The 24,415-nt window shown below is 44.2% G+C and overlaps 1 protein-coding gene across 2 annotated transcripts in view; it reads left to right on the plus strand.

Annotated features, from left to right (window-relative positions):
- LOC135921074 (salivary anticoagulant protein P23-like) overlaps positions 1–24,111 on the plus strand; it is an 80,430-nt gene extending 56,319 nt beyond the window's left edge. Inside the window, exons 1-3 of one of the 2 annotated variants that reach the window (XR_010570434.2) lie at positions 15,212–15,332; positions 17,276–17,346; positions 23,686–23,824. Coding sequence is in view for 1 of the 2 variants with exons in the window: in XM_065455394.2 (XP_065311466.1) it covers positions 23,686–23,897 (212 nt within the window). In the remaining variant the exon portion in view is untranslated. Of the gene's footprint in view, positions 1–15,211; positions 15,333–17,275; positions 17,347–23,685 lie in introns of those variants that run through there. The other variant, XM_065455394.2, reaches the window with a different exon arrangement.
- Positions 24,112–24,415: the final 304 nt, after the last annotated feature.

Below are 24,415 nucleotides of genomic sequence, written 5' to 3' on the forward strand. Positions count from 1 at the left end.
AGTCTAATTACACTCGCAGTGAGTGAACATTGCAGGGCTTATGCAGTTCGTTTATTCGTTAGTCGGACTGTTGCTTTGTCGTCTTCATGAAGCCGTCAAGAATCTGCGAAGGAACACCACCTTTAGCTGAAAGAATTCACTTTTCTTCTTGTTTGTCTCTAACTGTTATTTGCTCAATGTTTCTAGTAGATGAGATTGGTCAGAACAGTGCTCTTTCTCGGTACGAGATTAATGATGATGTCATCGACATAAACATTGGAGAACTCTTCTATGAAATCATGAAATATACCGTTCATTATGCTCTGAAACCAAGAGCCCCAGTCGTTGCAGCCAAATGGCAGACGGTTCAATTCATAATATCAAATGGCATTAAAAATGCCGGGTACATCTTTGAATTTTCTTTGAGGGGTACCTGCCAGTAATCTTTGCACAAATCGACTCGCGGGAACCATTGGCACACTGAGTATCATTAGTGCTGTCGTCAGTCAAATGCATCGGGAGTGGATGCAGTTCCGTTCGGGTGTTTATTTGATTTAGGGGCAATATATATAGGAGGCGCAAGATGTATATGTTGAGGCCCTTATTATTCCAGCACTCATCATTTGTTGCAGCTGTTGTTTCAGTCTTGTTTTCTTTTTATGAGAAATCGCGTGGGCTCTCTTCCATAGAATGCTCGTGTTACGAAGTTCGAAAGGTACTTCAAGCATAGAAGCTGCAGGTGGATATGTATTGAAGCAGGTAAGTTCGAGAAAAATTGTTCATTTATCATTAGCGAATTTCGCAGCCCTCATCATTGTCGGTATCTGGACACTTGAAACCCGGGAGTCTAGAGTCACTTCATCTTTCCAAGAAATGTTCACTCTTAGCTTCTTCATATCCTGTCTTGACAGTATAAACAAGTATTCAACATCACACATAATAAGCGCTTCTATTGTGAAGTCCTCCCCATCCCAATGTATATTGACTTTCGTCCAGGTGTGATGTCATCGAGATGATACATCATAGCTCTTAGCCGTTACCACTTAACCTTGTCGCATGTTACCGGCCATTACCATGGTTTCATGAATCACTCGCTGAAGCTCCTGTGTCGACTATAGCACTTATTTTTTCCCGTTAATAAGGGCTTCAGTTTGTAAAAGGTTCGATCGAATCAAGTAGACAGCCTCATTCTGGTTACTCGGGTGTAGTTGTGCACCCAGGTTTACTGGTTTCCTTTTTTTTTGTCTTCTTGTTTCTGTTGCTAAGGGAATAGTCAGAAGCTGCGCTTCTGGTGGATGCTGTCATCGATGTGGCTGTATTATCCGGATGAATTCTGGCTGAGTGGGTCCAATTATGTTGCGCAGTGGGCCCAGGGGTTGCATGGCGCACGCCCTTAAGGCACCCCAGTAGGTCTTCAATTGTCTTAGACGACCTTATTTGCACTAGCCTTTGGCAGTCCTTTGTCATACTGTGGATTATTAACGCCACAATGAACCACACAGGTAAAGTGGGATCTGCTAATAGTACCAGCTGTCTCTTCTCGTAGAAATACCCAGTTAATGAACTTAAGCCTTGTAGAAAAATATAGTGTTTCCCATCGATTGACCGTGTTTTCTTTAGAAGCCGATATAAAATTTGCTCTCCCGTGATCCCAGGCGTCATCCTGATAGTCTTTTATGCGGAGCTCATACAATTTCTTGGCATCGTGTAGAAGGAACAACATCATATTTTAAAGCTTATCCTGTGACGGCACCCAGGAGTTCTTTTCGCCAGCGTATTCAAAGAACTCCAGCAAAGTGGTTGCCAAAGCGAACGTCCCAAGAAACATGTCCGCTTTCCTTAATTAAGCTTTCGGACCACTAATAGCGCGCTTAGTTTCCGTTAGCACAGCAAGCAGTGGCCCATGTTTCTGAATTTGTGACGCCTGCGCTTTCAACATCTCCTCAATAAGCACAGCAATATCACTGCTATTGTCATTTCGAAAGGGCTTATAACTTGATAATTGTCTGAAGTGATTTTCAGTCAGACACTCGATATTTATATTCCACATACCTCAGTTGACGAGATCAGCCTGTATGACTGCGATAGACTGGCGCAGGGTCAGTGACATTGCCGTCTTCTGGAATTCGGCTTGTTCTTCATCTTCGGCTTGGTATGACGAAATGTACAGTTGTCTCACTGTAGTAGTACCATGTCGTGCTTCAGTGCACATTCTGTCGGGCTGCATCAAATGTAAAATAAGGGATCCAAGACTGATCAACTGCTTACAGTTTACGTTCGATCTTCTTCTGTTCTATCTTCCCTTCCCCTTCTTCTTTTGAGCAGGACATTACCACTTCACTACTAAGTGCAGTGCTAGCTGTATTGATTCAGACAATGAGGGATTGCACTTTTTTGTGTAAAGCGACATTCCTCAGCACGTAAGGGCTCGACCATGTTGGCCAGTCTCGCTACCTATTATATAATATCTTTTTGTTAGTAAACATTTTAGGAAGACATTCATTAATTCTGAGCAATGTACTGAATAGCTATTATTTTCCGAAGAAAGTGACAAGTGTATTTGTTTATCTTTATCGGGTGATCACGTTTCACCGTCTAACAAAGAGAGAGAGAGAGAGAGATAGCAAAGAGAGGAAAGGCAGGGGGTCAACCAGAAGAGCATTCGGTTTGCTACCCTACACTGGGGGAAAGGAAAGCGAAAACAGAAAGAGGAAAGCGGGATAGAGGGAACACTGTGCACGCAGCAAAGCGCCTGGAAATCAGTCAGGTCAAAGCAAGTGCTCCGTCGATACGTTAGGCTGCCGTCATTGCGCTCTCTGAAGCTGATCTTGATGCGTCATAGCTGGTGATGCACGTGGAAGTCACCAGTGAAGACAAAGGAGTCCCTGGGCGTCAGCAGTACGTTGCAATGCCCGGCAGTGCATTTTTAAGGTAAACCCCAGCCGCTCTGACTTCAGTGCGAATATAATGATGCGGATGTGCCATGATGCTTACTCAAGAGTTGCAGGTACTTAATTGAGAGCATCCAGCATTTGCACTGCACTTCGCGTTGGCCGGAGCATCATAACCACTTGCCGGTCTTCTTCGAGCAATCTGTCAGGAACCCGCGCTGTGCGCTCTACAGCCGTGCGCAGCGGCATCGGCTATGGCATCGGCTGCGGCGTCGGCTCCGGCTATGGCATCGGCTGTGGCATCGGCTATGGCATCAGCTGTGGCATCAGCTGTGGCTTCAGTTGTGACTTCCCCTGTTGTTCTGGCTTTGGCTGTTGCTTTAGTAGTGAGGCCCAAGTTGTATTGATCTCCGCCATGAACTTGTCAGATTTAGATTGAATTGCCCCAGGCCTAGGGGGCAGAGGGGAAGGTGTTGCCGGATGGGGCGTACTTCGCGTACTCTTTACAGAGGCATCAGCGTTCTTTGAAGTCTGACGGCGTCGGGAGCGTCACTTTCTAACGGCCGCAATAGCTTCCCGACGAAACCAATGGTCTCTCGCCATCTTCTTCACGATCGCCTTTTCCTTCTTCTTTTTGGGCCTCCCTTCAAGGAAGCATCATGGGATCGAAGGCGATTGGTGCATTTGAGAACCGTGGCTTCACTCACCAACTCCTGCAGCTATCGTATTGGAATGGCGGATTCACCAATGTGCGCTAAGTGCAAGTGTGAAGAGATCATCAGTCATCTTCTGCGCCAATGTTCTCGCATCGATAATCAACGTGAGTCTCTCCAGTGTGCCTTGAATAGACTGGACGACAGGCCATTTACGGAAGCGAAGATCTTGGGAGCCTGACACAGTTCATTAGCGCAGAAAGCAGTTCGAGCGTTTTTTCACTACCTGAAGGCAACAGACTCGAGTGCCCGACTGCAGACATCCTGCACCTAAGTTTTCTTTCTCTCTCTTTCACTCCCCGTTCCCCTACTCACATGTAGGGTAGCAAACTAGACTCTGTCTGGTTAACCTCCCTGCCTTTCCTTCTTCACTCCTCTCTCTCCCGTGGCTGCACAAGAGTCTGAAGCGGGGGGCTCGCTGCAGCGGGAGCAAACTCTCGTGTTCTCGCACATGGCGCGCACGTGTGTCAGCCTTATACAATTGCGGCATTGCAATAGCCTTGGGATGAATGGTCCCACAGGGTGTCTAAAGTGGCTCACCTTGACGTGCAAAGGGAGAGTCTCGTTCTTGAATATAATTTTCACACAGTGGGATGTGCCGAGGGGATACACATGTGTTATGGCGACGCAACAGGGAGCAACTTGCAAGTGTTTCTGGCCATGTGATAGACAAAATGATTCATGGTAAGATGGCTGCTACCCCGCCGATCAAGTTGCCTAATCGTTTTGTGACTCCGGATTTAAAACTCAGGAACCTTTGCGCAGCGCGCAGAAGGGCGGAAGGACAACTGATGCGGAAAAATGACGACAGATCCTTGAAGACGAACTTCAACAGGCATAACTCTGCCATTCGATGCCATACGAACAAGTTATGTAGGTCGCAGTGGGCGTCCTTCTGCGCTAGCTTGACTGTTTTCTCACCGATGAGGAAAATTTGGCGATTCATTGGTAGCCTTGCTGGTGATTCTCGTCCTAGTAAGCCTTTCGAAGCGCTTGCACCGCGCAAGCAGAAACCTCTCGCGTGCTTGGCAGAGGAATTTGCAGATGCATTTGTACGTGGAAGTTCAGGAATTCATCCATGTGCTCTACCTTAAACATCTACGTCTGTTATGGACGCCCCGTTCACACTCCGAGAGCTGCAGACAGCACTTAGCAGCCTGCGGCGTTGATGTGCACCAGGTCCGGGCAGCATTACCAACCAGTTCATGCAGAACCTACCTCTGGAACACCGGAAGATGCTCCTAAGGTATCTCAATCGAGTGTGGCAGACTGGCGACGTTCCTCCTTCATGGAAGGTGGCTTGTGTTGTCCCAATGCTCAATCCCGGCAAAGAAATGACAGACTTGGCCTCGTATCGTCCTGTATCACTGACGTCGTGTGTGGCTAAGCTCATGGAGCAGCTGGCAAGTAAGCGTTTATCTTGGTGGCTCGAAGATAGAAGGGTTCTGCCAACATGCATGACTGGATTCCGCACAGGTTTAAGCGCAGAAGATAGCGTGTTGGACTTGATAAGCCACATTCAACATCAAAGAGCTTTCGACCTCTCAACACTAGCTATTTTTCTAGACGTGTCAAAGGCTTATGATAGCGTCATTCATAGCTCAATACTAAACAGTTTGCAGGCCATAGGCGTACAGGGCTATCTTCTGCGATTCATTCACTCATTTATCGGTGACCGTAAAATTCAAGTGCGGTTAGGAAGTACCATAAGCACAGAAAGGGTGGTATCGTGAGGTGTACCTCAGGGAAGTGTTCTTTCCCCAACACTGTTTAATGTTGTAATAGCTGCTCTTCCCGCTGAAGTGACAAAACATTGCAGGCATATCCATATGTCGATATATGCGGACGACATTTGTATTTGGTTGTCGATATATGCGGACGACATTTGTATTTGGTTAAGCGGATATCAACACAAGCATTTAGCTCTGATAGCTCGACAGGCATTACTTTATGTTCAAAATTACCTTCAAGGTGTTCGGTTGACCCTCTCGGTGAAAAAATCTGGCTTCATCAAGTTTCCATGTAGAGGAAGACGGTATGCGCGGCTGAAGAAAGACCTTAATCAATCTTGCCTTCGTCAGTTGAAGCACAAGCGCGTTTTTGGCGTCATTATTGACTACCGTCTACAGTGGTGACGTGCGGTGGACTGTATTGTGACATCACTGTCTCCGCGTCTCAATGAGATCCGTAGAGTTGCAAGTGAACAAGGGGGAAATCACCCTTCTTCAATGATCAGGCTGCACGATGCACTAGTGACAAGTCGAATAATTTACCAGCTCCCTTTATTTGACCCCTTGCTATCACAGCTGGAACGACTTCAGGTTCTGCACAGAAAGGGCCTAAGGAGGGCTCTTGGCGTTCCGCAGAATGCTCCTAACAATGCAGCCTTTTATGAGTCTCTATCGAGACATCTTAGCCTAGTCGCTTTACAAAGGTTATTGATGCAAATTGGCCGCCTCACACAGACGATAGCCGGGCGAGCCCTTCTACAGAGCCCTCGAAAGAGATCTGAGTCCCGAGCATACTTGGCCCTTAATATTCTTGGTTACCTTGGTCTTCACGCTAGAGGCCTAACTCAGAGGTTGAAACCAGCTTGGACATTCGCGAGCCGCGATTGTTCGTTAACAATTCCTCACGTTCGCGCCAAACGGAGTTCTTCTTTGGGGGCACCGCGTTCGCTTATACTGGAACATCTTGAGACTGAATATGCAAGTCATCTTCAAATTTTTAATGACGGCTCGGTGGACAAGGTCAGAGGATCTAGTGCAGCTGCTTTTCGCATTCCCTCTTTTAAGTATGATTGGTCGGTTCGCTTCACTCGAGTCATGTACTCCACAACGGCCGAAAGCGTTGCCATTCAGGTAGCTCTAAAGAAGCTATGGTTTTGTACGCCCCAACCTGTTGTCATTCTTACGGACTCAAAATCCGCCCTTCTAAGGTTAGATCACGGGTCCCCTGCTGATGCCTTATGTCTTAGCTCCCGACGCTCGGTGCACAATCTTCATATCAAAGGCTTCTCCATACGCTTCCGATGGGTGTCCTCGCACATAGTTATCACAGGCAACGAGATGGCGGACAGCCTCGCCCATAGAGCTCTGTCTGGGAATCCATTGAGAAAAGTGCCTCACGAGGACAAGATACTCTTCAGAGAAGCGGTGTTTTGCCACTTCAGTTCTTTGTGGAGCTCAGCTCACAAGCCATGTGTGACCAAAGGTCTCAAAAGAAGCCAAGCTACGTTACTTCTCCGCATTCGCACGGCCTCTGCTCGTACCCCTGCGTGGATGTACAAGACTGGCCGGGCGTTGTCTCCACTATGTTCAACGTGTGATGTTGGCGGTGACATAGAACATTACCTTACGTGCTGTACTCTGTATAACGCGGAAATGAGTGTGTCATTCGGGTCTCTCAAGAAGACAAGAATTCCTCACAGTTCTCTTAGGCACAGTGTTTTCCCGCGCGGGAACCAGTTGTGTACGTAGGAGGTTTCTCGCCTTCTTTTAAATTACCTGCAGGACACGGATTTGGCCTCCACATGGTGACTTTAGGAGTGACTATGTATAGTTGTGAGGTCTGCGTCTGATTAATATGATTTAGGTATTTTAAGTGTCGCTACGGTGGAGCAATTGCCAGCAGCAACTGCAAGGCTAATCCCACCAGTAAGCCTACAACCACTCAACTCAACAACGGCAGGCTTCAATATAATCGGCAAGTCAGCGCTGGAGATCATTTTCCTTATTCACAGTCTTGCTGCTTTCTTCACCTTCACTACTGCAAGACAAAATTCGCCCGGCACGTCTGGGACACTAAGCGCGGAATGACCATACTAATAGCGCTTAATGACAATGTTGCACCACCCCCACCATCGCTGTTAACGAAAATAGGAACACATTTTTCATATTTTACTGCTTTGCCAAAACAAGCCCTTCTGAGCATAGTCGTCATGCACTGTTACAGCAGGCTTCTGACTTGCATAATCCTTACTTCATCGTATTAGCTCTAGCTCAACGTTGCACGAAGGAAAAAACAAAACAAAAATGCGGAAACCAACTAGCAGCGCTCACTGTTTTCCTTGTCAGTGCTAAATGGATCCCGACATCAAAGTAGCTGTAGAGTTTGCCATTTCTATACTAAATGTATTTCAGAAATAAATCCAAAGAATGGACAGTTTAAGTATCCGTGACGATTCGAATGTTTCTCGGCACGTTGTTTTACAGCAATGTCAGAACCTCATGCCAATTTTGAATTGAATGAATTGATTTTACGTTTCAGAAAGACGACTGCATAATGCATCGAATTTCTAAATGAGGCTATAGATGTGAAAGTCTCGTACGTGGTAACAGATACCGAATAAAAAAAATTCGACAAGTATTAACAATTTCAGCAGTTCTATATATGGATTGGTCAATTTTATCTATAGGCACAGGCTACCAGGCAACAAATATCGCTTGAAATCTACCAGGCGCCCCATGGCTTTGTTCACCAACCTCTATAATTTGTATTTACTTTGGGCACAATACGCTACAAAACTATAATGTAGACAGGTACATAATGTGGTATCATAAATTAACTTTCCTTTGTGCACCACATGGAAGATCATGTTTTCTGAATGCACATTGTTTCAAATAACTAATAGTCGTTATTCACTGCAATGACAATCACAACTTGGTGATGTGTGATCTAAATCGAATGAAAAGGTATACTAGCGCTCACTCTGTTTTCTGTTCCCTTTGATGACCCCTACCTCCTTCCTTATTTGCTCTTTCTGAGCTGCACTACAAGGCTAAAACAGTCATCACATACCAAGTCGCCCAAACTGCCACGCTTTTGACCTACAAGCCTAAAAAAATATACTTTCACAATTAAAGTGCGCCAACCCCACGTACTGTCGAAATCCATGTTACGCGAAGCATATTGCAGGTACCTGACTACCTAGCGTTGTCTGGCGTTCCGACCAACGGTGCCAAGCAGACCAGCGTGTTCCGGCAAATTGAGTAGTTGTGCGTGTGGGTAATGAATATAGACGCGCTTGATAACAGCGGCACTAGGGCAACCCTGTCGAAGACGATCGTGTGACAGCGATGGCATGACTTTTACGCCAGCCGACGATATCGCGATTGTTTGGTCGTACACATGTTGTCTACGAACGTAAGAGAGAGAAACAGCGATTGTGACTCATCAGCGACTACGTGTTACACAACCGTATGTATTTAAAGCTAGATCGCGAGATCGAATCCCAGCCACGGCGGCCGCATCGCGATCGGGGCGAAATGCGAAAACACCAGGGTACTTAGATTTGGATGCACATTTAAGAACCCAGGGGGTCCAAATTTCCGGAGTCTCCCACTACGGCATGCCTCATAATGAGAAAGTGGTTTTGGCACGTAAAAACCCGTAATTTCATTTTTAATAAAGCTGTTCCATGTGGAACAAGTTAGAACGACGATAGCATCAGTACTTCAGAGAAAAATATTTAAAATTGATTACCTTGGGCGAGAACGAAGTCCACACAACGTTGCGTAGTTTCTATGTAACGTAAAATGCAACAAGAAAATTACTGGGCAAAGTGGCCGATCCCGTCGATATTGCAGTCAAAACGGTGCCTCAAAGCGGCAGCTGTCCCTAGACAGACGACAAAGTGGCATGGGGGTGCACGTGTACAGTGTTTACAGAGCTAAATGACTCTCTTTGTAACGCGAGAAACAGGCGTGAGATCGTGGCCTAATGATTAGAACACTCGCTCTCCACTGATCAATGGCAGATGTTCGATTCTGGCATCGGTCCGGCATTTAATTTCTCTCAAAGTAAGGCGAGACCTCCTGCAATCAGCCAAATATGGCTTCGCAGTAAAAAGCTGCAATCTGCTAAATGGGTCCTGACGTTTATTGCCTTAAAACGCTTGCATGCCCAGTTTAATGTGTGGTGTGGACTTCCCATGAGAACGCTGTGAAGGCTGAGTTAGAGAAAATGACGACTGCTGGCTCGCTTCATGCGCTTTCGATACCTACCCATGGGCTCTGTAACGGGCAGGTTTATAATTTTGTAAACTAAAGGAATTCGATGAGCTAATACGTGATTATGGGCTAAAGTTTATTTTCAAGAACGTGAAAAGGCAAACTGGACTAATTAAAAAATTCTAATTACACTCCTAGGAAGAATATTTCCCAGTATATATCGCAGCATAACTATTCAACCTCACTTAGCACGTAACAAAGCTTTTCATTTCGCTGTCTTCTGGCGATAATATAGAAATGTTGAATAATGTTCCTAACGCTGTTGTAACGAACGAAAAAGTTGCCCATTTTGAACATGCATTTTATACGTGCATTCGAAATGGCGTATTGGGAGTTATACTATGACCATGTTGTTTTGTAGATTTCCATTGTGTATTGTTGCTGTGTTGTTACTTCTACATTATTTAATTGATTGTCAATTGCGCAAAAATGAATTTGTGAGTAACGCTGTGCAATATCTATCAGTGTTTTTTAACCTTTACTCTCCCTACAACAAATAAAAAGAAAGGAAAGGAAAAAAAGGAAAGAAATGGACTGTCCGGAAAAAATGTTAGGCCCGACAACGGAACAGACACAACAATACAAGGAAAGCAACATTTCAACATAGAAACATAGAAATTTCCTCCAACTTTAGTGCCCTTCCCTTAATTCGAGTACATATAAGTACACATATTAGGCACGTTGACCTTATCTTCTTTCGCGTTGTCTATGGTCGACACGGGTTTTTCTTTTCCTTTAGTTATTTTGCCCCAAACCTGGTAACAGTGTTTTTGCATGTTACAACTGTAGGGTATAAAAAATTCACTGATTGTTTTCTTACTAGTAGTCCGCACGTACTCGACCTTAAAGCCAGCCAATTTCAATAAACTTGCATTGATTGAGCCAACTTTCATATATATCAACTCATAATGGCTGAACAGCACTGAAATTGTTTATCATCATCATCATCATCATCATCAGCCTGGTTACGCCCACTGCAGGGCAAAGGCCTCTCCCATACTTCTCCAACAACCCCGGTCATGTACTAATTGTGGCCATGCCGTCCCTGCAAACATCTTAATCTCATCCGCCCACCTAACTTTCTGCCGCCCCCTGCTACGCTTCCCTTCCCTTGGGATCCAGTCCGTAACCCTTAATGACCATCGGTTATCTTCCCTCCTCATTACATGTCCTGCCCATGCCCATTTCTTTTTCTTGATTTCAACTAAGATGTCATTAACTCGCGTTTGTTCCCTCACCCAATCTGCTCTTTTCTTATCCCTTAACGTTACACCTATCACTCTTCTTTCCATAGCTCGTTGCGTCGTCCTCAATTTGAGTAGAACCCTTTTCGTAAGCCTCCAGGTTTCTGCCCCGTAGGTGACTACTGGTTTATATTTAAATTGTTTAAATGTACTGGTTTAAATTGTTTTTATGTACAGATATATTGGGGGGGGGGCGTATTATAACGCTATCAACAGGATCCAACAAACAAATGAACAGTCCCTGTAATTAAGTAAGCCTTTGGAATTATTGACATGTTTGTGCGTGTACCATAGCTGTAGTCCATGGTTCCCTTGTATCTAGTGAGCATCTCAATAAACTCCAGCGCACATTCGCTGCACTGATTATTACTATCATGCTAACGCGGTCAACTCCCTTGTCCTTGTGAAAGCCCGTTGCACTTTGAAAAGGTAGTTTCTCCTCGCTTTATATGTTCATGGAGGTGCAACGACTTAGAATATGCGAAATAACACGGCTAATGCCTTTTAACACCAATACCACAAGTCATACGGTCTACGCGTAATGCATTATATGCTTGTTACCTGATTGTCCATTAACTGTCCCTACATTCACTTATAACACGGCGGTGCAAGAAACAACACAGATAACACCGTTTAAGCTGGTTTACGGCAGGAACCCGACGACGACGCTCGACGCCATGCTGCCGCACGTCACCGACGCAGAGAATCTTGACGTCGCTAGCTATCTCCAGTGCACCGAAGAAGCCCGACAGCTCGCCCGCCTGCAGATCAAGAACCAGCAGAGGACCGACATCCGACACTACAACCTCCGACGACGCTTCGTCGAGTACCAGCCCGGCGACCGTGTTTAGGTTTGGACCCCGATACGCTGACGAGGACTGAGTGAGAAACTATTGCGACGCTATTTCGGGCCCTACAAGGTCATTCGACGTATTGGCGCACTGGACTATGAGGTCGCGCCAGGCGGCATTTCGCATTGACAGCGGCGCCGCGCACGATCTGAAGTGGTCCACGTGGTGAGTCCTAAACCGTTTTACGGACGCTGACGAACTTCCTTATTTTGTTGTTTTCTTTGCTACGGGTGTTTTTCTTTATTACTTTCGCTTGCAGCATCCGTTCGATGCTTTTTAAGAGGGGGGTATTGACACGTTTACTTGTTTGTCTTTATCGGGCGACACGTTTCACCGCCTAACAAATGTTATCGCACAGCGAAGGACGCGCCTGCATGTATCGGAAGTTTCTGGAATATTATCGATGCTTCCATCCGCTGCCTGTGACCGAACCTTGTGTAATCTGATCGCATGTGTGCACGACGCGAATAATGTTGAATATTGTGGAAGGCACGTGGGTCCCTGCGATTACTCTGGAACATTGAACGACTGATTTATAAAAGCCGACGCGCTTGACCCGCTCAGGTTTTCGGCGATCGCCGAGTGTGTTCGCCACTATCGCTGTTCTTTTGAGTGTAGCCTGCTTTTGAGGGCCACAAGTTTGCCCAATAACACGCTGGTTTCTATAATCACAGTTTTGCTACCTTCTGCACCGACACTACTACGTGACAATATTCTGTAACAACCTGAAAATTACAAGCAAGCTTACCCCACACAAACGCTATGCGCCGGCCATCATCATCATCATCATCATCATCATCATCATCATCAGCCTGGTTAAGCACACTGCAGGGCAAAGGCCTCTCCCATACTTCTCCAACTACCCCGGTCATGTACTAATTGCGACTATGTCGTCCCTGCAAACTTTTTAATCTCATCCGCCTACCTAACTTTCTGCCGCCCCCTGCTACGCTTCCCTTCCCTTGGAATCCAGTCCGTAACCCTTAATGACCATCGGTTATCTTCCCTCCTCATTAGAAGTCCTGCCCATGCCCATTTCTATTTCTTGATTTTAACTAAGATGTCATTAACTCGCGTTTGTTCCCTCACCCAATCTGCTCTTTTCTTATCCCTTAACGTTACACCAATCATTCTTCTTTCCATAGCTCGTTGCGTCGTTCTCAATTTAAGTAGAACCCTTTTCGTAGGCCTCCAGGTTTCTGCCCCGTACGTGAGTACTGGTAAGACACAGCTGTTATACACTTTTCTCGTGAGGGATAATGGCAACCTTCTGTTCATGATCTGAGAATGCCTGCCAAATGCACCCCAGCCCATTCTTATTCTTCTGATCATTCCACTCTCATGATCCGGATCCGCGGTCACTACCTGCCCTAAGTAGATGTGTTCCTTTACCACTTTCAGTGCCTCGCTATCTATCGTAAACTGTTGCTCTCTTCCGAGACTGTTAAACATTATTTTAGTTTTCTGCAGATTAATTTTTAGACCCGCCCTTGTGCTTTGCCTCTCCAGGTCAGTGAGCATGCCTTGCAATCGGTCCCCTGAGTTACTTAGCAAGGCAATATCATCAGCAAATCTCTAGTTACTAAGGTATTCTCCATTAACACTTATCGCCAATTCTTCCAAATCCAGGTCTCTGAATGCCTCCTGTAAACACGTGTGAGTAGCATTGGAGATATCGTATCTCCCTGCCTGACGCCTTTCTTTATTGGAATTTTGTTGCTTTCTTTATGGAGAACTACAGTGGCTGCGGAGCCGCTATAGACATCTTTCAGTATTTTTACATACGGCTCGTCTACACCCTGATTCCGTAATGCCTCCATGACTGCTGAGGTTTCGACTGCACCGGCCGTTCAACTCTAAAAGAAAGTCGAGCCAGCAGGAGTCCGTTCACAGCTTAATGAATTTGCCCTGCCGATGTAAATGCTGTTCTAACTGGCAAGTAATAGCTCTTTGGTTCAAGCAGAAATATTATTCGTGATATTAGGTTCACCCATAAAATTTCCCCTACACATTTATGTGTCTTCCTGAAACCGATGGCATGAAGACAGATCTGTACGAAAAAAGAACAGCTCTTTAAATATGGAACACCACTCCGCGTCACGAAAAGAAGCCAAGCCTGAGGTTTCTTTATATAATTTGTAAATAAAAGTACAGTCGCACAGAACCTAATAACTACAAGATTATATGTACGGTGTTCAATTTAAGCACACTTTTCATAGATGTGCCAGCCAATTAGGCTCACAAATATAACTGACCTCAAGCGGTTTCAGGTGCTTAAAACAGATGTTTCCTGCGTAGAAATCGCTCGTTGCGTTACCAGTGCGTTACCGTTGCGTCACGACAATCGCATGACTAGGCGAATTTTATGCGTGATCTTCACATCACTGCTTAGCCATAGCTAACATCCTAACTTGAAGCAACTAGCTTTTATAGTCCAGTTAGCCTAGCACTCACATTAACAGAGCAATGTTAGGAAGTATCTGCGCGCTGTAGTAGGCTTGGCGCTCCTTGAGAGGTGAAGAGTTGGTGCACTGCGTTCCTGAGAGTTGAGCTTCTCTGTAATTCTTAGTTTGTAACCGACTAGGTTTGCTACGGTTTTGTGTGTGGAGCTTGTTTATAATTTTTATGTTGTCATTGATGGTGGGTTGTTTTACTATGACTCAATCTGGGACCAGCACGGAACATTACCACAATACTACCATCAGTCTGCAAAGAGCGACTCACAAAAGATATAAATTCTTTGATGTAGGGTAATATATCGCAAACACTCGCAACACTTCTTTCGGCGCTGCAGAGTTGAGAGATACGATCATAGTTCAAATAACTGTTTTCATGAACAAGAATTTGTGTTCTTTGCGTTAAAAACAGTAAAGTGGTTATGGTAAGCTGAAGGCTTGGGACCCCTGGATATCGTGAGCTTTTGTGTTACAGGTGGGCTGTCAGCCTTTAAAGTGTATGCTCAATACGTGATATAAAACTTCAAGCTGCAATACAAAAGGCGAGTCCCCGATAACCGTTGCAGTAAGTGTAATGAAAAAAAAAGATAACTAGGCAACTCTTCTTCGACGTATGTCATGTAGACCAAATGACACCTTGAGAGAAACTGAAAGCTAGTAGCGGGGTATTTGACAACTATGAATGGTGCAGAGCAGTATAGGATGTCTTCAAGACAATAAATGACTGATGAAAAGTGAAAGGTTCACATTGTAGACAGTATTCAAGTTTAGACGTGGCAGTTGCTTTATAAAGAAATAACTTGAGAGAAACAGGATATGAACCCTACGCGAACGAATACTTCAAATAAACGTTTCAACGCGGATGACAAACTCTCCTAGGTCCCTTAATAACTATGCGACAATAACATGTGCGTCAGCTGGGTCATGGAGTTCCCACTCGTGGTTCGCGCTTGCCAGTAGGCAGAAGGAACAATGCATGGGAAAGTACAGAACCATATCTCATCGCAGGTTCTTAGCAAACAATCACTGTTGCAGCCACAACGGGTCAGCGCTTATGCTATCTGTCAATATCTTATCTACTGTGGACGACAAGAATGGTTCTGTGCGCGGGAAATCCAGACGGATCCGCTGCCTATATAAGTGTGGCGTTGTCGCCTCGACAGCACAAGCTGCGGAAATCTCCAAAGGTGAGAGCTCACATATTTTTTTGCTACCACTGGCTAAAAAAATAAGCTTGATGGTCACATAGCTAAAGGGCAGCAAGTATATTTATGGGACGCTGCAGGATTTGCGTTAAAAATTGTTCGTATACAGTGCGGCTAGAGTTGTCTGATTTTTATACAGGAGTACGATTGCTTGAAAAAAAAAGTGCCCTAACGACGAGGATTAAGATCAAGCCATAACTAATAAATACCAAACCATCAAAATGCCGAAATGGTCTGCACCGTTACCACACTACTTACCAAAAAGTATGTGAGCGCCATGTAGTGTTCTCCATTAGTTTAGTGCTGAGCTGCATTGATTTCCTTATATCGGGCGTCGTGTTTCATGGCCGTACGATTTCATGGGGACAGAAAAGAGGCGATAGCCTTGAAAGCGTTCTGTCTTGTGGTAATTTTGGATTCTTTACTTGGAGTTATTCTGTGATCATGAATACATGAAGACTCGCTAAACTTCCTGTACACCTAGCTATGAACCATTGGATGCCTAGTCGACCCTTGGTTATAAATTATCCAGAAAGTTATTGCCATGCAAGTTTTAGTACTTATGTTTTCATGCGCTAGGTGCTCATGTCGTACGCTTACACGCAATGAAACGATATGCACTTCATGATAACGTACATGCAGTCATAAAAAAACAAACAACAATTCAGCACTTGCAAGGTCGCTGATTAAAATCAGATTGAATCAACCGCACTCCACCGCATCACCCAATTATGCAACGAACATGCGCTTCCGTAAACGACGAGCTTGTACCATCTAAAGCATTCTCGAGGCAATATTTATCGCGCAAGATATTTATGTAGCATTTTTATACAAAGGTGTTCCCAAATTTTAGAGTTTCTTGGCCCAATTTTTCACAAGGCTTTTGAACGCTGAACCCGAATATCCATTAAATGTGTAACTCATGCTTAAGTGTACTAAATATGCCGGGTAATTCAGTGTAATTGAAGTTGACCTAAAAAGCTCTCCTCTATGTGTTGTGAAAGCTGTGTCGGATCATGTGACTTACGTGAAGAGATGGACATTACTTGCTAGTCAAGACGCAATGTGTTAGTATTTAATAGGAATGTTAAGTCATGAAATATATATGTTTACAATTCGGCGAATGTTCCAACGAAAAAATGAAGCCAAGCTGTAGTGACTAATATCAATTTACCACAAATTATGAGCTCAGCGCCACTTTTTCAGAATCATAACTTGAAAGTTTATAACTGAAAGCTACCTGGAACACCAATCTTTTTCGCGACTAACTTTAACAACGTATCTCTTGAAATAGGTATCAAATACAGGGTTTCTGTTAAAGAACTATTACTATGTCACTGCTCGGCTTCAATTCCGAAATTCAAACGTAAACTCTAGGACTATATTACAAAATTCTTAGCGACATGTTGTTATAAGCTTGCATTACCTATTCATTTCTTTTGCATGTAGTGTCCACCTCTCCTAGGAATTCAACTGATATGACAGAATTCAGGCACCTCTCGCAAGAGATTTTTAGCAGGCATGTTTCCAATACTTATAAAATTTTCTTGTTAAGCATAAAAAACTCCATAAATATCATATGGCTATCTGTGCGGCCTGTGAAATCTTCGTAATAACTTAAGTTTCATTGCGACAATTACCGCGATTCGGCTATCACCTCGTTTTAAAGTTTGATATTTTAAAGCTACAGCATAGAACGCGTTCTCGTGCTCACAGTGTTCTTATGCGTCAATACTTATACTAATCAACGCGTTAATGAGCCATGCGAAAAACAGAACCTCAACTAAAACTTCGCTATGGTGCCTCCAAATTCTGTATGACCAATATGCGCAACATGCCGCAGCTGTCTTCGAGGCTTCACATTACGTTAAATGTAGCGCGACACAGCAAACTAGTCGTGATTAACATTGTGAAAATTTTCGCAGGTGAAGTTAAAACTCTTGAAAATCAACGATGACACCTTTATCTGCTCTCATCCTCCTCCTCTGCAGCGCTGGTAAGTGGAATAGATTTACGAAGACGAGTGGTAGCACCATACGAAAATTCAGTAGAGCTTTTTGGTGGGCTAGTTGCTGCTTATACAGTTGTAATGATATTTAAGAGCTACACACCATTATCAAGGTGTCATTCACGCAGGCACATCCTGGTTTCAAATTTTAATGAGTCTCTGCATTCTCTGGTGGGTCGTTATGTGAAATTCTTTGCTAAAGTCTGATTCGCAGAGAAGCGTGCCTCGCATTGGCAGGCAAGTTTGTCAGAACATAATAGTGTTCTTTTTTCTTTATTCGTGCCAGCTGGTTCTACCGCACACGATCATTCGTCAATCATCGCGTTTTCCCTATGTGGGCTTTGCCACATGTTAGCCGGATTTCACAAAAAAATTCCGGCTGTCGATATCGTTGTGTAGCTTTATGATATATAGAACGACAGAAAGCTGAGCTAGTTGGTAAGGATCCATTATGCAAAATGATATACTTCATGGATAGCCATGCTGGTTAATCATGTGCTCTTAAGCCTTTTTCCCGTACCAGCGCACTTAAATATATCCCGATGTGTATACTGTGACGTGATGCAGGCAATATAATAATTTGGCAGTTCGACCTCGTTCTGGCAATGGGTAATCGTGCGATTCTGTTTCTACGTGCCGACAATCATTCCATCATTTCGACATTTCTATATCAGTTCCTTCACAATTCGGTACCATTATTATAGAAATTTGTTGAAATCTTGAAGCTCTGCAAAATTGCAAAAAAAAAGTGACATCCTCATGCACCAAAAATCAGCGCTCCAAACGGAATCCAAATAACGTCTTGCGTAAAGCCAGCACATTGCTTAGTGGCAATTTCTTCCCTTGTGTGTTCGGCGACGAGTTCAACTACTCCAAGGTAGAGGGGATTAGAGCGACCAGCGTTTCCATGTGATCAGCCTTCCAATGACTGTCCCAAGCGAATGATTATTAGCTTACATGATCTCAGAAAAAAAAATATGCTCAGCATGAGATTGGCGACGACAATAGTTTTCGGACACTATAATAATGAGAATTCAGTCAATGGTTTATTCAAAGATCTATTCAAATTGTAAACACACTGCAGCTTTAATATTGCATGCAGCAGCTTACAATGTATGCATTTGCAGGATGAAGGCCAAGATGTGAACAAAATCTATCAAGTTTTCTTTCTGTTTTTGTCGATTCTTATTCGACCTATGTTCAAGCCGGAGAATGCTCGAAGTTTTGACTCTATGTTGTACGTTTGCTGCCTTAGAACTCAGGGCTCTAGCCTCTGCCGGTCACTTCCTTAACAAAACGTCGCTTTATGCATGTCAATTTTTTGTTCAATTAATTTCCGCCTCGTTCAACAGACACCAGCTCATGAACCATAGCTATGCTGTCAACGTATAAGAATTTTTGAAAATGTGCGCGGAAACACCCAATATATATACATACATATATATATATATATATATATATATATATATATATATATATATATATATATATATATATGTGTGTGTGTGTGTGTGTGTGTGTGTGTGTGTGTGTGTGTGTGTGTGTGTGTGTGTGTGTGTGTGTGTGTGTGTGTGTGTGTGTGTGTGTGTGAGTGCGAAAAGCAGAACCACGGATCCCGATTTTCGTATTTTACAGTCATATCTAGCAAACACAAAAATGGCACCAAGTAACCAAGCAAAGCACAAGCAGAGCTACCTCTTTCAATTGGCAACTAATGTAGAAGTGATATGCAAAGGTAAATGTACATAAGCGAAAGCACAACTGTCCGCAAGTGGGATACGTACTCACCTCTTTGCACTGCGCGCGCGTTGAGCTTACCTATTCGCCTTCTTCGGCACTGTTTTCCCATCCAATTTCTTGAGTATCCAGCATAAACATGATATTCAAGAAAGTCGATATAAAAGTTGTGCCGTGGTACGTAAATCTATAAGGGCATCGGACCCGTAATCCGGAGACATGGGTTCGAGTCGCACGTATACAGTGACCTCCTTTTGCGTCCGTTTCTATATCTTTTTTTATTATGTGTATATTATGCGTATATCAAGCAATGCATCCGATGCATTACTTCATGGTATTGCCTCTGCGCGTTATACACACACACACGCACACACACACACACACAGATATATATATATATATATATATATATATATATATATATATATATATATCTCTTACCTATAAGCCTAATTAGGGATGAACTTCGCATCCTATCACGGGGTCTAGACTTTAGTCCTGCAATTGGCAAATATGCCGATTTTCGATTGGCTAAACATTTGGACAGCTTTCACGCAACATTACGCGATTAAGCCAAAACGCAGTTGGTTCACTCGTCCCATTCAATTCTATCCCGACCAGGTTCTATTTGCTGCCTAAAATACATGAAGAAAACTTTCCAGGACGCCTTATTGTTTCGGGCATTGGCACTGTCATAGAGCAATTTTCGCTTTACGTTGATGTAATAATAAGCAGCCTTTCATGCATTTTGTCATCCTATCTCAAAGATACGAGCTATTTTTTGTTGGACATGATCGACCTCCTGATACCAGATAATTCTCAGCTCGTGTCGTTAGATGTGGTTTCACTCTGTACTAACATCTCCCATAGTGAACGCATTTAGGCAGTTGTTCATGCATATTATAGATCGTCTTATGAAAAAACCGCTGGTAGTGACACACTGTCTACATTAGAAAAATTAGTATTCCAACTCAATAATTTTCAATTTGATAACTCGCATTGCCTTTATATAAGCGGCACACCAATGGGCACTCGTACGGTACCAATGTATGCTCGCACATTTACGTCGTTTCTGGAGAATGGCTTTGTTACCAAGCGTGAAGTAAAAACTCATTATTATATGCGGTTTATAGAGGACATTTTTCTGACCTGGCCTCCTGGTGAAAATTGACTGTTATCTTTTATAAATGATTTTAATAGCTCCCACACATCCATATCGTTTTCGTATCAGTACTCTCGTCACACCATTAACATTATTGACGTTACACTTTTCATATCGAATAACAAACTCACCACTAAACGGCACAGAAAACCAATGGACAGAGATCCCTATCTTCACTTTGATAGTTCCCACATAAAACACTGGAAAAACAGTGTACCATATAGTCATGCGCTCCGCTTGAGAAGCTTTGCTCGGAACAGTTACACTTCTATGAAAAATGTGAACTTCGCGGAGCTTTGATCCCTCAAAACTACCCACATCATACTGTTGATGATGCCATTAAAAGAGCCGATGCGCTTAATCGGAAGGATTTGTTCCGCGCCAGAATGCGATCACCCATTTAGACGCAAAGTAACACTGTGCTAACCCACTCACCATCGGTTCCAAACCTTTCGTTGATCCTTAAAAAAAAAAAAACATTTCAACGTACTAGCACAGAGCCATCACATTAAAGTAATATTTCCAAAACCGCCGCGGGTAGTCTATCGGATTGTCCAGTAATCTGCATGACAACTTAACGTCAGCTAATTTTCCTGATTACCTTTAATATGGAGTTTTACGTGCCGAGACCTCGATCGGACTATGAGGAATGCCGTAGTGGGGGACTCCAGAAAATATGGTACACCTGGGGTTCTTTAACGTGCACCTACATCAAAGTGCACGGGTGTTTTCCCATTTCGCCCCCACCGAAATGCGACCGCCATGGCCGTGATTCAATCCCGCGACCTCATGCTTAGCAGCGCAATGCCATAACCACTACGTAAAACTATTCCAATGTGTTTTTATTCCAGTCTCCTGACGTCAAATTTCAGTAACCGCCGACGCAAGCATCGGGCGGTCACCCACAGGGTTGTCTGAACAAACCAATGAAATACTCCTTCTGTTCATAGGAGGTCACTTTTGTTTGCTTGAAAAACGAAAAACGTTGCCTGCACTGACGGCTTGTCTCATCTAATTGGTTCACAAGAGGCGAGGAGCACGCTCAAGTGGAGTGGGATTCGATGGGGCCGAGCCACTGCACTGAATATCCATAACCGGATGCAGAGGAATGTACCGGCGTCTGCGATTGGTCCGCTTTCTCTAACTTAGCTTGCGGTGGCTCGTCAACAATCGCGGCGGCATGAAACGGAAGCTTAAGAATGACGCTAAAACGGGTTCTCAGCAAAGAATAGTTGGCAGAACGAGGTAGTAAACGTGCCGAAAGTTCTCGAAAACGTTACAGGGCTACGCAAAAGGTTTTGTTACTCGTAGATAAACCCACGCTCTCAGGCAGGGGCGAGTAGCCAGTGCCGGAGCGATCAGTGGCAGCCACCTTTTATTCCTTTCGAAACGCGGTAGCCTGTGGCTATCCAGAAGAAAATTCAGTGTTGTTCAGCATATTAATACATCTTTAACGCGTACACGTCACATTGACGCGGTGAGTTTTCACGGTCTTGTGACGTCGCGTAAAAGCCAGGTGAAGTGGGTGCATCCGAAAACTTTGGACCAACAGCCAAGGGCTAATCACAAAGAGGCGTCGTATTAGAAATAACTATTTTAGTTTTGCTCGGTCAAATAATGCATAATCAATGTGTACACGTCATATCAGGTGGGGAGCTGTCGCGGTTTTTGTGACGTCCCGTGACAAACAGGTGAAGTGGGCGTGGTCCAAAAAAAGTTTTTGTCCAATTGCGGTGGGCTGGTTGCAGAATTGGAATAGAAAATTTTGGTATAGTTCTACGTTATAGCGTCCCTGGTTGCCTTATACAATTCCTAAGGGTTGTATATGACACATGTTATGTTTCACGTTTCTAAAGTGATATATATATATATATGTATCCGCATCATTTATTTGAAATTATTGTCACCCTGCTGTTATGTTCCCGTTTATTAGTTTCCCTTGTGATGTAGCTTTTCACTAATATTTTATTTTATTGTTCGCATATAGGTAGACTTGGCATAAAGAACTGCTTGCCCGCAGACACAAAAGATACCACCTGTGCCAAGACTGCTATCGAACACGGTTTGTTCTACTCAGAGGTTAGCAGAGGTCACAATACACGTGTCCTGTAGCCATGCGGGACAGACTGACCTTCTTCAAAGTTGCACAAAGTTGCAGCGATTTCAAACAAAGAACAAACTAAACACTCTCCTGGCAGCTGAGACCACTGGCATGCTCTTCGTTATCTTGTCACTCCTCTCCCCTAGATTCCATTGGCTTTTTCTTTCGTCCTTCCTCCCTTGTGGACATGACTGAATGCGCACTTGTTGACGTGTGGAATATTCACAAACTGCCTGCCCGGGTTGCATTACTTTTTTCTTTTTTTATTTGCCACCATTTGTGCGTGCAACTTTGTACTCCCGTTGTTTCACCACTGTATGTACGTGCAAGTTTGTATTCACGGTTGTATTCGTTGAATTTGACGTGAACCAATGCACGTGTTGGCATTTATGACGCCGCTAAATGTACGCGTGCGCACGGTCATAGATAAAGTTTTCTTTTTTTTTCTTTTTTAATGTCACAGGGTGTACATGTAGGTTTGTAAATTTTATAATCATGTTATGGTTTTCTGTCTTTGACTTGTGTTTTTATACGGAGAAAAATGTATAAATTAAACTCTGTGTGCTTGCTCTGTGTGCTTGTCGTCGCGACGTCTCCTTTCCGCCTGGAGGGGAAGTGCTCATTTGGACGCCCATTCGTACACCCGGTTTGCGTGAGAAGTTTGAATGACGCTTCCTTGGACCTTACATTACCCGCCGTGGTTGCTCAGTGGCTATGGTGTTAGGCTGCTGAGCACGAGGTCGCGGGATCGAATCCCGGCCACGGCGGCCGCATTTCGATGGGGGCGAAATGCGAAAACACCCGTGTACTTAGATTTAGGTGCACGTTAAAGAACCCCAGGTGGTCAAAATTTCCGGAGTCCCCCACTACGGCGTGCCTCATAATCAGAAAGTGGTTTTGGCACGTAAAACCCCATATATTATTGGACCTTACATTATTAATGAACAAACATCCCTCGTGAACTATCGTGTTACTCCCGTAGACGTTTCTTCGGACCATCGTTATCGTGGATCCGTGATCGTTCACTTTTCACGCCTGAAACAATTTGTACGCCGTTTCCCTGCTGGCTAAGTCGCGGCCTGGCTGGGCATGTGCGCGCGCGGTGAAATTAGTGTGAGCATTATTCATACGCTTCATATTGTCCCCTGTACTTACTCATTAGCACCATTTTAGGGCCTGGTGGTGGGGCTCTCACTCGAGAAAATAAAGAAGAGCCTGGCTGCCTAAACCACGTCTCACAAGATATATATATAAATAAAGTACGAAATGTGTGTTTATTATGCGTGACATTAATTAGATGCATATGTGCCGGTTACCTTTTATGCAGCGGTTCCTGCCACCTTGAACACCATCAGCCTGAATTCACTGGAGCTCAAGATAAGCGAAAGTACCAAGCTGGGCCTGAACAAGGGGCGCAGTAAGAAGTACCACGACGCGATCAGGACCCGCGTCCAGGAACAACTGGCAGCCCTACTGTACGGAAGTTTCCGAGACGCGCTCAACAATGCCCTTGCTACCGTCACCGCGCCATTCCCCTGATTGGCACTTATGCGAAAAATATGCCCCGCGGTTTGGAAATTTGCCTCTTCGGAGTCCCTGTAGAGGTTCCAAAAGATTGTGGATTAAGCATGGAATAACGTGTATAGAAACTTGAAATAAACTGGTGGGGACATGGAGTCTGCCTTTTTACAGTGTTATGGTTCTGAGACAAACACTACGTGACCTGACAGAATGCCCACAATAATTTCCTCGACTAATGCCTTCTTTTTCTTGAACAGTGCTACCAGCAATCACACACTGTTTTCTCAACAAAAACTTCGAGGACGCTTAAGGTTTTCATGCTTGCCGGCAACTGCAGCTCATGTAACGTTTACCGAGAAGCACTAGCGATGAACGGTATGTTCGAAGGCAAGCTTTCTGGTAGAAACGAGGGCCTCTTGCTGGCGTGGATCTCCTGTTACATGTCGTGCTTTTAATATTTCAATCTTAGAAGAACTAGCATAAAAGATATGCGCTTTCGATGCTGTGAACCGCAAGCACATTACGCCTGTCGCGCG

The sequence above is a fragment of the Dermacentor albipictus genome, chromosome 2 (genome assembly GCF_038994185.2).
Source record: "Dermacentor albipictus isolate Rhodes 1998 colony chromosome 2, USDA_Dalb.pri_finalv2, whole genome shotgun sequence".
Classification (NCBI taxonomy): Eukaryota; Metazoa; Arthropoda; class Arachnida; order Ixodida; family Ixodidae; genus Dermacentor; species Dermacentor albipictus.